At 37.0% G+C, this 14,117-nt stretch overlaps 1 protein-coding gene across 1 annotated transcript; it reads right to left on the bottom strand.

The window, feature by feature from the left end:
* Positions 1 to 1,530: 1,530 nt before the first annotated feature.
* On the bottom strand, positions 1,531 to 12,583 carry si:dkey-205h13.2 (cartilage intermediate layer protein 2). The gene is made up of 4 exons (XM_061052738.1): positions 12,523 to 12,583; positions 2,757 to 2,928; positions 1,849 to 1,958; positions 1,531 to 1,709 (listed from the first exon to the last, which is right to left on the bottom strand). Exons 1-4 carry the CDS (start codon positions 12,581 to 12,583, stop codon positions 1,531 to 1,533), a joined length of 522 nt encoding a protein of 173 aa, XP_060908721.1.
* Positions 12,584 to 14,117: the final 1,534 nt, after the last annotated feature.

Raw genomic sequence — 14,117 nt, 5'->3', positions numbered from 1 at the left:
GCAAGGCTACCATTTTATTGACAAATGGCAACTTGAAAAATGTCTTGTGTTCAGTTGTACTAAAACAATCTTTAAAGAATCATCTGTTCATTTCTTAATAAGTAAATTTGATTAAAAAGCTGTTTTCAAGATAGCCAAATATATGCATCCCAATCAGCCTAACCTAAATCAAGGATTGCAAAATGTCTGCTGTGAAAATGTCCTATCATTATTCTTTACTCTGGAAAAAAAAAAAAAAAAATTTTTTTTATAAAAGGACAGAAAAATCAGAGAAAATCATTTCAACAATAAGAACTTGTGTATCTTCCTTTCTCCTCTGTGGAGTCCAGGCTTAATGACCACAACAGCATCCAAACCGAACTTTGTAGTCGCGGCACAATTTATGATGTTTCTGGTCACCATTGAAGCAAGCGAACCCCTGAGTTGGATTGTAGCTGAAAATGATGTCAGGCAGATAGAAAATAAGAATAACAGACAGCAAAATGACCATGTTTAAAGCAAAGACCTTTTTTTTGATAAGATACATAAATCATGGTTTAACCTACTGAATTGTCCAATTCAAATGTTCTGCCAAACCTATGTTAGTATTTTTGGTTATTGTGATGTATTGGGCAGTATCTATGCATTGTATGTATAGATAATCTGTATCCAACTTAGCATAATGTTTATATAAGCCATTTAACCATTAAAAATGTTACCATTGAAAAACTGGCTAAAAACCATGCGCAACTATTTTTCACACTCCACAATGAATTTGTACTACACTTTTTTGTTTCTCATTATTTAAAAAAACTTTCTTAGATATGCTTTTTATGGCATTAAGATAGTTCCTTCTGCAATACATCTCCACTCACTACACTGGGATATTTGCTCATTGAATGTCATTTCTTGGAGTACCATCAAATTCTTCATATGCTTAGAATGTCTACAACCAAAAGGTTATGTTAGTTTGCTCAGTCTTTTATAGTTTTTAGTTTAGATAGATTTTAACTGGAGTAAACAAACAGTGTTCACTGCCAATGTGTGGAGATCAGTTTTAATTGGATTAAAATGATAAAGATGATTATCTAGGTACTGTAAGAGTTGTTAGGTTAAATACAAAATAAAACACAATATAATCTCATATTATCATGTCAGGTCTTTGTATCTGAAATGCCTCATATCAAAAATAAAATAAACATAAATATTGATTAGCAACAAGTAGGGCTATTCTTGTGTCTTACTCCTCAGAACACAAAGAGGGTATTTTGCCCGTCAAAGCTGTTAACAGTAGAGCAAAGTAAGGCTCAGCTACTTTCAGACATTATGTGCCTATTATCCAGCTCCCTCATGGGGCTCATTAAAATTTCATCTAATGTAAATGCGCATCTACAAAGTTTTCATTTACTGCTTAAGCAGTGACTCCAGGCGCTGCATGTTAATGACTAGGAAACTTTGTGAAAGAGGTGTTAATGTTGGGAATAACTATTGATTGATCGGTGGATAGTAAAATGACTTTATGTAAACTTTGATGCTATCCATTAAGGCAACTTACAAATAGAGGTTATCCCCAGTATTGAGGGCTGGGGTGTTTGTATCGACAGTAACAGCCTCGATGTACAGTGGGTCATCACAAATTTCTCCTGGGTTCTCCTTTCTCAGGTGTTTCAGAGCCTCCCAGTCCGCTTTCCCACTGGGATCGTCCCGGTCATACCACTTGGTCCAACACGCTGAAAGGAGAAAGGGAAGAAAAATGTGGGAAGCACCAGTCTAAATGAATGCTTATGCTCTAAAAACAACAAACGCAAAGAGAAAATCCACTTCAATAGCAGCTTAAAGCCTAACATGTGGAGTGCGCTTCAACAGTACCTCCTATTCCACAGAAAGGGGGATGGCAGCTGAAACGGACACGATAGTCTTGACACTTCTTTTTAGGTTGGTCATGATTTTTGCAGATGAATCCTGTATTTGTGTCGCATCTGAAAAACAGACACAAAGTGACACTCACTGAAAAAATACAATCTCTGTATCATCTGCTGAACATTTTTATAATAAGAATTCATCAGCTATTTCAAAACTACAATTACCTTTGGTACAAATGTGGTGTCAGGCCTTGTCAGCAACAATATACTAATGTACTATTACTGTAATTAAATGTATGTATATATATATATATATATATATATATATATATATATATAAGCAGTAGGCAGGTGAATTCAATCTATTAATTATTGACAGAGTGCAAACAACAACCAATCAAGGGGGAGTGGAGAAAGTGAGAAACCAGGAAGTGTACTAAAGGAGGTGCAGTAGGAATAGAGAGGAAGTGAAAGGAAACAAATAGTGATCTTTACTACAAAGATTATGAAAGAATGTGGTTCTGACACAACCAAAGATTTCTACATTCTACTTGTTTTACATCAACATCAATTACCATTATCATTGTGAGAGTTTCAGCATTAGCATTGTACAGCTTAGCTTAGCATTGCATTTGTATGATTTCTGTATTAGCATGTTGTTAAAACACACAAGATGTTTTAAAAATCGATAATAGTCTCAAAGTATATTCAGTATTATTACTATAATATTTAGCTTGCTTAGTGTTTGTACATTACACATATCATGTAAAACCAACAGACTATCATTAAGTGCTTAGTGTGATATTTCATCTGCCCAACACAAGCACAACATCCTAGTTAAATCAGTTCACCAGAATTCACCATGAATCATTGATTTAAGCGCATTCAAATGTTTCACACCCTCACAATACGTACACAGAAATCACATCCCCTGCTTCAGCCGGGCTGAGTCCAGACAGAGTTGTCGCCTCAATGTTTATTGGTCTTTTGCAGATCCGGCCCCGGTTCTCTTTGCGAAGCTTTTTAAGGGTTTCATGGTCTCCGTTGCCATTGGGGTCATCTCTATCAAACCAGTCCGTCCAGCATTCTGGACCAAGGCATTTAATCAATGCAAGTTAGATACAAGACATTTAAAATAGTTCTGTGATTGCACTTTTTTGATAAGCTTGAAATGACTCACTGAAAATCTTGTTTTTTTTTGTTTTTTTTAGGTCATAAAGTATTCAGTATTCATTTCAGTTTGTTTCATAACCAGCTTACTCACTGAAGCCTTAATTATAAAAAATATAACAAAATATAGGTTCAAAGTAAATGTTAAGAAGTATTTCAAAGTGTTGTTTGCTCACGGATGCTGGTGTTATAGCCGTTCGCTCCTAAATGGAGTTAGAAGAAAAGAAAACAATGGATGTCAGACATTATCTTATTGATCCACATAACAGTTCAGCTTGTACATCAAATGTCAGGATCAACACATCAAGGAATCACAAACTTAATTCTGGAGGAACTCTGGGGGTGTGAGGATCGTCCTCTGTGTGAAAAAAAGACACATTTGATTAATTTGACTGTTTTGGTGCAAGAACCGAAGAGGGAAAACCATGCTACTGCAAAAACACAACATGGCATAATAGACCTCGAATTGAGTTTACATTTTAGTCATTCCATTTTTATTATTCAACATTTATTTATTCTTTTTTTTTAACTGCACATTTGATGGGACATTTTTTATTGAAAGCAGTGAAGGGTCTTACCGTTTACTTTAGCTGGCAGCACTGCGTTTGACTCTTTAAGTAGGACTTGTTGATTGCTTTCTGTTGTCAAAAAAGGTTGCATACTGTGACTGTGTATATTTATTATTTAGTAGTTGTATTATTATCATATGAATAGTTAAATGGACCTACCCAAAACCATTCCCATGACAACAGCAACACTTAACTATCAGAAAAAAATAGAAAAGATACAAGCAGGAAAAAATAGAGAATATTATTCTATAAACAGTTAAACATGAATCATTTTGAAAAATCTTAAATTGTAAAATAAAGAAAAGCAAACATTACCAATGCGATCATGATTGAAGGTAATGAGAAACCTTAAACCTGTGGAGGAGTCGAAGATTTGTCATCATATATATTTATTGTCATTTAATTATTTGAAATGTAAAAATCCATAGCTGGTGCATGAAGCACAATCAGCATTCATTTAGATCTTTGGAAGTGGAAAAGCATGAAACTATCTATCTCGAGAGCACAAGTGAATGATTGGTTAACACCTCTCTATGACTTAGAAAACAAAGCCTTTCTCATGAGATAACAAAAACATTAAGCCTCAATCTGGAGGAAGCAGCATTAATACATAATATTAATATGTGTAACACATCATAACTTTAAGTACATTTTCCTTTTAAATTAAATTCAGATTTACAAAAGCCAGTCAAGGTATCTCATAGATCCCATTCATCACATTGCATCAGAGTATACTTGGAATTCGTAAAAATGTAAGCTACAGTAACAAAATACTTTTTGTTACCTAACTCTGCAAAAACAAAAGAGACTTACCCACAGAAACCTCAAAGTTGAATATCTGCGTGGCTTCTTCAAGATATCCCCTGTCTCTTCACTTATATACAGTGATGGAAAGATATTTGCATATTGGCACAGGCAAACCGTCTGACCAATTGGAATCACATGCTGTGTACACAACCAGAGAAAACAAGTATAAGCACAATTAGCAAATGACTGGAAATGATAAGGCTCACATTTGAAAAGGCTGAATAAACAAACATAACCTCCGCCATTCCTTTTGAGACACAGGTAACCTTATTTTCTTGAACTCATAAATACAAAAAAGTGAAAGCAATATAATATAATATATATATATATATAAACATTTATTTTTGTCTGAGAAGCGTATGCAGTACTAAATGTGTTATTTATACTATAAAATGGTAAAAAAAAATGCCATGTCTGACTGCCCTGTTGATAAATGTAGCTCCTGCAGCGCCAGATTAGCAGAGTACAGAGGAAACGGTGAGACGAAACGAGACAAACACCAACACAAGAGTCATTGAAGCAGACATGGTTATGGAAGTTCAAACTGACCCAAGAAATTGTTTTGCTGTGGACTTCACTGGGCTGAGGAATCTTTTCTGTTTCATTGGTAAATTTCATGAGTGTTTTTGTAAGTGGCGTACGTCAATAGCGCTTCCAGTCAATCACTACTGCCCATACTCCAAAGTTTGCAAATTCCCATCATGTCAGCACCCTTCATGGGGATATTTTGGTTTCATCATGTTCAATGGGAGGTGGTTGAGGCACACTGTCCCAGTTTCCTGCTGCTCTCAGGTGTGTGTGTGTGTGTGTGCGCGTGTGTGTGGTTTGTTCTGTTTTTATTAGGGAATCAGAAATCTCCTACTTTCACCTCCTTTTCAGAAGCTTTTTTGTTCAATGTTTTTCTCTCGCTCTCGCTGAAACACGGACACTTTGTTGTTTTATTATCTTCATCTTACATCCTCATGCACTGTTTACCATCCTGCTTCTTTAACTCTAACATCTTTATTTGAATAACCCTCCAAAATAAACATGATTAAAAAAAAAAGACTGTGCGTAGTCTGATACAGTGATGAGGGGATTTCTTTGTTATAATGTATTTCCAGGGGATATCACTTTGTAAGTATAATGCCTTAAAGTTAAATATTTCACTGAAAAATGGTTATGTTAGATTTTAATTTGCAGTTCTTGTAATCAATGAATCGTATAATAGCAGTTCAACACGTTTGACTCCAAAACTTGGTTAAAAAAAGAGGAAGTGCTGAGATAAAATGTAAGTGTTTAAATAAACAACACTGGATGAGTTAATTTGGTTCTCTTGACAGTTTAAATATAGAAAACATCTCAGACCAGCTTCTTAGTATTTTGTACCCTCACCTGTGTGTTTACATTTGTCATGCTTTTCAGGAAAGACAAACTGCTGAAATGTAAATAAGAGTTTTCTGAACACCTTAGCCGCATTAATACAAATAGTTGCAACTTTGTTTGCTGTTGGACTCATTGAATGCCTATTGTCCAATCAGATGTCTTAGCCAAAACTAACAAGACAACTAGACAAGTTTTGACCCTCCTATGTGTATCTGTTGAGACTGTGATGGTAATGAAAATGTACAGCTGGAGCAGCAACCTCTTTTTCTATACACATCAGTGTGAGCGCTGAATCGCACAGCTGCAGCGAGTGTTATAATCCAGCAGAAATTTGGCTTCCTCTCGCAGTAAAAGGCAGCTGTCATGCTATCACTGCAATAATAAAAGGAGGAATCAGGTGCAAGCAGCTGATAGGAATTAATGCATGCACCTGTACCTGGGAGTTAGTACCAGCAGCATTTTAGAAACAGTGTTCTGTGTTGTGGTTATATAAGGTGGATAATTTGTCACATGGTAACAGAACATATGGCCTGAGAGCATCACGACTCTTTCGGTTTGAAAGGTTACTATACACTTGGTTTGTAAAGATCCTTCTAGTTTCTACTCTGGAAATCATTTGCTCAAAATGTTTCTGTATTCCAATATGAGAAAAAAAATACATTGATTATCTTATCTTACTCTTTAGTACTTGCAGATGGAGCACACACTTTTTACATTTTAAACTAGATTTTGCAACATTTTGAATCTATGCAACCCTTTATTAGTAAAAAAAAAAAGTTTTATTTCTCTTGGAAAAAAGTTCAAAAGTATGCCAGAAATATAATCACAAACTTGATTTCAATAAATATTTAAAGCTCCTGTGAGGATTTTGTAGGTGGGTATGAAACAGACTGCAATTAATACTAATACCTCTACAGGGTCTTCAAAAGCAAACCAGACCATCAGTAAAGAAGTGACTCTTTCTATATTGTTTTTATGTTAAATATGTGGATCTGCTGATACAGAGAAGGTGTTCGACAAGGAAAATAACAGCATGCAGGCTGGAAGTTGTTTTATTTCAAGAGATAAGATGCACCGCTTCATCCACAGGGGGCGCCAACACTGATAGAATAGAAAGTTCTTCACAGTAGTGCATAAATACAAATGAATACATATATCTATATATATATATTATAGAGAGAGAAGTATGCTGCATTGCAAATATATTTACCACAAGTGCTTCTTCTATACTGCAGACAGAGCCTCTCTGCACTCGTTTGGCCCCTCTCTGGTGTTTCTAATCCTCTAACATAACCAATTGCTACACTTTCTCATCCTTATTTTGTTGTCAGACATACGTAAAGAAAAAAAAAGAGTATGGCCGCCCTTTTTCATTGTTCGTGCACTGTGGTGGCTGAGTGTACACTAATTAATTGCCCTTTGAGAAGAATAGAAACCTCCCTCTGTTCAATAGCAGCTGGGGATCATCTCTGTCTGTTCATACATCACCATTAAACTTTGTCATCTGAACGAGCCGCTGCTATATTTTACACTAAATTGTGCTTTGGACTGGATGCCAAAGTACAAATGACAGCCTGGTGTAGACTCATTTATCACAACGCTCCTCCCCACCCCCCACCCCCCCAAACATACACACACCTCCTCTCTAAATCTCTCCCCCAAAATCCCCCCCACCCCCTCTCTTTTTTGTCTCATGGAGTCTCTCTCCTCCTGAGCTGACTAAAGACTTTCAATTGACCATCGGCCATATTTTCCCACACAGACGCACACTTTTTCTCTTAATGAGACCTTTGCACTGACCTACAGACTGCATTTCTCTCATCACATCACACACAAATAATGAACACCCGCGGTTGACGTTCATCTGTAATGTTTAGCACTTATTAATACAGGAAGTAGTGCGATGGTCATGAAGTAGAGTAATGAGTAAGGAGGACAAGCTTAAAATGTTCATCTTCATCCTGATAACTTAGAGGATTGTAAAAAATTCAGGAAAATGCCAAAGTGGTCTTGTCTTACTAAGTTGGTTAGTCTTTGTGCATAATGAGAGTTTGATTTAGTGCATGTTATGATTCACTCTGCTTACTGATCCGCAGTCACATGTGTGCTGGAATAACACGTCTCTGCCAGTAAATGAGCTTATCTCTCTTTACCAACGTCATCATTTTGTCTAGCATGAGGTAAATTCAGACACGGCTTAAAGGTTTTGTTCTTCAACTTTAGGGGCAAGAGATGAAATGTGAACACAAACGTGATAAATCACCATGTTCATTTGTTGAGTGTAAAGGGAGCATCTTCTCCACTTCTTACTCTTTGAGCTCTGTTTTGTTCACCACCAACTTCTAATATCCCGATAGAACATAAATATCTCAATATGAAAATTTCAAATGCTTCTGAGCAAGTGGCTGGCTCGGTCTTGATGTTGGGCAGACAGTGTGCAGTGGGGTTTTCAGGCATCTTTACATTCAAAACAGCTGTCTCTGCAGCAGAAAACAACCCTGCAGAGAGCCATGAAAGTGAACAAGTATTGTAGTCGTCTGGATTTTAAATCAAGACCGGTCAAGACCACCACTTATAGGCCATTTCCTTTTTCTTTTATTACTGTGATGAGAAGGAAAACGCCCCCTTCTAAGGGAACAAATAACTTCAATTCATTTGGAGTTTGTTTATTCCCCCGGTTACGACTGCAACCTTCCCTGTGTTGAGTGACATGCCCGTTGGACACAAAATTAATTTTTTTCAGTGATAATTATGGCCTTGGTCTTGTCTCGGTCTCGCCCGGCCTTGGTCTTGTCTCGGTCTCGGTCTTGATCCCTACATGCCTTGGTCTTGGTCTCGGCGCCCTCTGGTCTCAGGTATGTCTTGGTTTCGGTTACTGTGGTCTTGACTATAATACTAGAATGAACCAAAACAATAAGGTAACAGTTGCTCTAAAGGTAACACAGATTTGGATGTTTTTTTTCTTTGTAAGTTAATTTCTACAAACGGCGTCTGTCACGGTACAATTAGTCTCATGCTACTGTCCACTGAGGAGTGTCTGCTGTAAGGTCCATGACCCACATCTGTGACCTTCCCCTGCTCCACACTCACCTCTAATGAAACGAGCTGTTAAGGGGGTCATGAAATTAAGCACAGCGTTCAAGAACCACTTATGCAATTGGCTGACACGGCCGCTTCTTCAAACAGACAAATAGAAATATGAGAATCCATGCATGAAAGTTCACTTTAGGTCCTGTTTCATATCTTGATTTTATCCCTGTATGGGCAAACATGAAGGCACCTATTATAATAAAAAAGACAGTGTGACAGAGACTTCACCCGTAAGTGATATCCATCAGACACAAAAGTCTGCTGATCCTTGTTAATAAAAATACTGATTCTATTTGATTTAAATAAGATTTCTTAAGGGCTGTATGTAACACAAAACAAATTCCATTTTACTCCATTGTATAAGCGGATATCAAAATGAGTTAATTAGAAACCTAACAATATGAAAACAAACTACTTTCATTTGCTGTTAAACCAATTTTAATTGAGAAAAGGTTTTACATTTGGATGAAATTACATTTTAAGCATTATGGTAAATGATAAATAGATATAATGTTTTTCTAGTCTTCAGACTACTCAAAGTGTTTTTACACTGCAGTTCACACCTATTCACACACTGATGGCAGGCTGCTAATGTTTCCATCAGTATTAACTAATCCCTACTCATACCCCTGAGCAACTTGGGGTTTAGTGTCTTGCCCAAGGACACATCGGACATGTTGCTGCAGGAGATGTTTTTAGTGTACGTTGTGTTTGTTAACAGAGATGTTGTCTTTGTCTCCTGCTCAGGGACTACAGATGTAAATTAGCTTATAGCTAACTCTGGTACAGCTTATATGCTGTGCACGGTCCCTGTCAAAATAAACAAATATCAAACCCCTGACCTTCTGGTTGAGACACGACAGACTCTACCAACTAAGCCACAGCCGCCGCGAATTATGAATACAGCTTGCAACTAACGGAAATGACAGATATGAACTAAACAGGTCCTTAAACTATTCCTTGTTTTCATTCAAATGATTAACTTAATTCCTACATTCTTTTAATCAGAGTAGAATTAACCTTGACAAAAAATTTGAAAATGTTGACCCTAAAAGTACACAAAGACATGCAGATCACACTTGTTTAAAATGTTTTTTTACTCATAGGAACCTGCTTGAGGTTTAGATCTCTGCACGGTCAACATTTTCAAATTGTAATCAAGTTTTATTCATTTATGAGATTAAACTCAATTTGGGGTTGAGTTTATGATTTCAATATCTCAGCTCCCTCAATGGTAAAGTCAGCATGAAGACAAGAGGCCATTTGTGATGTCTCAGCTCAAATGCTCCTGCACTCACGATGCATTAAGAGTATTGTGGCGTACTAAAGGAGTGTCTGCTGTACTGTAAGTCTATGAAACACATATGTAACCTACCACTGCTTCACACTCACCTCTAATGAAACAGGCTGTTTAGGGTGTCATAAATGTAACAAAGGAATTTGTGAACCACTTATGCAATTGGCTGCCACTGTTGTAGCTCACGTTCTCCTTTACAGAAAGTACAGACTATATGTATGAGGACGGGAGGGTGAAACGTGCAGACTTAATATAGGCTGTTTTGTTTTTACGCTTATAAGTGAGCGTGTTCCTGGATGTGAAGCTGAGTCAATATGGCTGTATAATAGTTCATGTTAAAATGCTTTGTCTTTTGACTTTAACTAACAATTATACTTCTGTGAAATTCACTTAAAATCAAATTGCTTTAAATCATGTGTAGTTTGAATTTTTTGAGTTGCAAAATGAAAAAAAAATAATAATAAAAGCTAAACAAGGTGTGCAATTTAGGCGAAATTGTGATCACCTACTGTCTGACTTATTTGGTAATTATTGTTTGAAGTTATAATATTGTTTCTTGCTTAAATTCAAGATGTTACTGTGGTGGAATTTCTGTAGTTATTTAGATTATAATGTACAGATGTCACTAGGGTTATTCACTGTTGTGGACTGATGAGTCCCCATCGTGCATAAAGCAAATATAGCATTAAACAAAACCAGCAGCAGCAGGCACATACAATCAAACATTTAGAACATTGCATAAACATTTCAACCGCATCTGAGTCCACTTAAGCAACCTTTTATCATTTATTTCAGCTTTGCATATTCAGAACACGTATATACATGTATACGTTTTTTTATTTTAAAAAAACGTGTTGGGTCTGTTAATATTGAACGACTACCAGAGGTAATCACTTCACTGTGCACACAACTCTTATCGCTCTGACGTCCTTATGACTACAGATGTCTTACGTCCCGCCGTACACAGCTTTCACCTACTGGTCTTACCTATATCGAAATGAATTCTTAGTTATCCACCCCGGAACGTCTCCCCTAGGATATAAGTTCACAGTTTGATCTTATCTGTGTCGAGTCACAGCTCAAAAAGAACAGCTGGCTCAGACATCCGAGCCATTTTGTGTACTATCTGAAATGTCTGAGTATTTTGCTTTATAAATAAAAGGGATCATTATTATTTAAACCCTGCTTAAATCTACTGATTTAATTCAAAGGTCAATGTGCTGTAGATGTGTGCTGATGGTTGTCACGAACGGTTGGAAAAACAAGGGAGGTGGACTCAAGTGCAGAAACCAAAAATATTTATTAATTAAACAAAAAGGCCAAAGGCAACAAAACTTAATTTCAAAAGTTACTTAACACTAACCTAGAAAACACACAAGGGAAACAACACCATCAGACAAGAATGAGAACTAAAAACAACAAGAAAACCTAAACTCTGAAAATAAGAAACCAAATCATGACAATGGTAGCCATGAACTGAAGTCAGTTCTCTCTGTATATTAAAATGTGTTTCCATTACTATCCTGCTTTGTGAACGACATTAAGTAGAAAGTGTTGCAGATGATAATGTAAAGCAGACAAAAATGTGGTTTAATTATCACTCGGACTTCACATTACATTAAGGTAAGAAAGACGATGCTAATTTTGATAAAGTGCCCGTTGAATAGTTTCCTCTGACTCGCACATCTTTATCAACATAAACCGTCCATCTTTTGATTTCTTTTTGCTTGTTCATTGTTTTTGTTTATTTTTGGGTTCAATAAGGAAACTGTAAAGACACTTATTCCTGTTGTCACTATGTAAAAATGCAGATTAGAAAAACTGTTCTTATCTAATAAATGTGCCAGCGTTGGGTTATTTTATTCATGTAGATATCTAATCGCAGAGAATTCATGTCATTAAAAATATAAGGAGTGAGACAGAGAGGGAGGTCTCATTGATATTTTTCTCAGGCAAGCAAAAATCCTTCCCGACCCCCTGTTGACCCGCTCTTTAATACATGCGGTAAACACACATGCCTGCACTTCTGCCTGCACACTCACACAGAAACCTTTTATTGCTTTTAACTGTGCCTTCGCGTGAAGTGTGTCTGTCAGCAGGGCTCTTACACGTCATCATTCGTCTTGCATCTTGACAACCATTCAATCAAACAGTGGCCTCTGGGATTGAGCCGGGACCCCTGCTCTGCGGGGATGGCTGTTACCATGGTAACCAAGGAGGTGTGCGACCCACCATCATGCCAAAGAATGCGCCGTTGTCTTTTTTTTTTTTTTCTCCCACCAAGAAAAACATCAATTTTGGGGTTTGTTTAGCCATCCCTCTCTGTTTCTTTCTCTTCCAGGTTACCCTCCTGTGTGTGGAGGTGCATGTGCCTCTGACTTACTCTCGCTGCTTCTGATTCTGGGGGGCTTGCGGGTAATCATGATGTGCCACAGGTGTGTCATGAGTACAAGGTTTCTCTTATCAGTTGTCAGCCTGGAAAATCTCAATGCTTGTATCCCATAAAGCACAAGGGGAGCAACATATCCACATGGAGCAAAGCAGCATGGTGATCACAGCTGACTTCTTTAAACATTGTTACATACGCCTACATATAATTATAACTGAATAAAGAAGCATATGAAAAAATACAAATGTTGTTAAAAATGTGCATTTGAAAACTATATAGAGTCTGAAGCCTCGATTGACGTTTGTTATTTGTTTAAAAAGTCAATACAGTTCTATTAGCTGCCTAAATACAGTGTTGCTTTTAGCTAATTTCTGCATGCTAGCTTGCTCACAATGTCAATAATAACATGTCAAAGTTAAGCAGGAAGACATTTTTACCATGTCCACCATCTTAATTTAGCTTTGTAAGCATGTTAAAGTTGGCTAACTAGCACTAAACACAGAATTCAGTTTAAACTGATGGGACATTATTGTCCTTATTACATTTTAAACGATACACCTAGCTCCCTTTGGATGTCAGAGCTACTTACCTTATATCTGAGGTTGAGCCAGGAAACTCTTTTCAATGGTTTATACCAATCAATCTTTGAATCACTTGTGTTTTACAGTCCCGTCAAACTGCGTGGAGAACTCAGTGAAGTGTTTTTATACTTGACTTAATGTGAGAAATATGACAGATTATATTGGTGAAATGCAAAAAGGATAGGCACAGCTAGCTAGCTAGTTAGCCGACATTGAAAAAAAACTGACACACTACCAGTTAGCTAACTTTAGTAAGCTAATGTAATGTAATGTTAACATTACTTTAACTTACCAGCTTACGTTAACCAATTTTAATAAGGCAGCAGTTAGAAGGCATGGTTCAAAGATTTAAAGCTGAAAATTAAAAATAAAGTAAAAACAACCCCAGCTTCAACTTTACAGTAGGTGTATTAGTAAGCTATTTATGCAAATTTCATAATAATTCTTTCATAGTTGCAGTAGAGCTCTCCCCCCCTGTGATGGATTGCATGTCTTCCCAGTGCTGTAGCCTGAATCTTTGCTGCCCCACAGCAGAAATCATCCAGCATGTCTTACATGGAGCCTACTTGCTATTTTCACTTGACATCCTCTTTTCTCTGTGAGTAATTAAACAGAGCGTTTGGGCACCGGCAGTGACAGGAGGTCCGCTGAGATAGCCAGTGGACTAATTAGAACCACATATCTCTCTTTTCTCATCTATAAAAACACTGGTCACCTGTGCTTTTTTACACAAGCTGTGATTTAAGACCGGATGTTTAATGAAACCTTTTTAGCGGAAGGAGTTTCAAGGGTGCTGAACAGCAAACACACATCACTCTGGAGAATTTGGGTGTGTTTTTTTCACTTCAGAGAAATGTCTGAAATTATGATGAATCACCCTGGAAGACGGGACTTGTAGAAAACAAGCTGCTTCTCTCTCTGAACTCATAGACAGTGAAAAAGAAATGTGGAACAACATATGGCCAGCGTTCAGATGAATGCTGGTTCATCACTTTGTGCTGTTTCATG

The sequence above is a fragment of the Labrus mixtus genome, chromosome 12 (assembly GCF_963584025.1).
Source record: "Labrus mixtus chromosome 12, fLabMix1.1, whole genome shotgun sequence".
Classification (NCBI taxonomy): Eukaryota; Metazoa; Chordata; class Actinopteri; order Labriformes; family Labridae; genus Labrus; species Labrus mixtus.
Note: the sequence above shows the minus strand (reverse complement) of the source record. Positions and strands in the feature narration are given on the sequence as shown.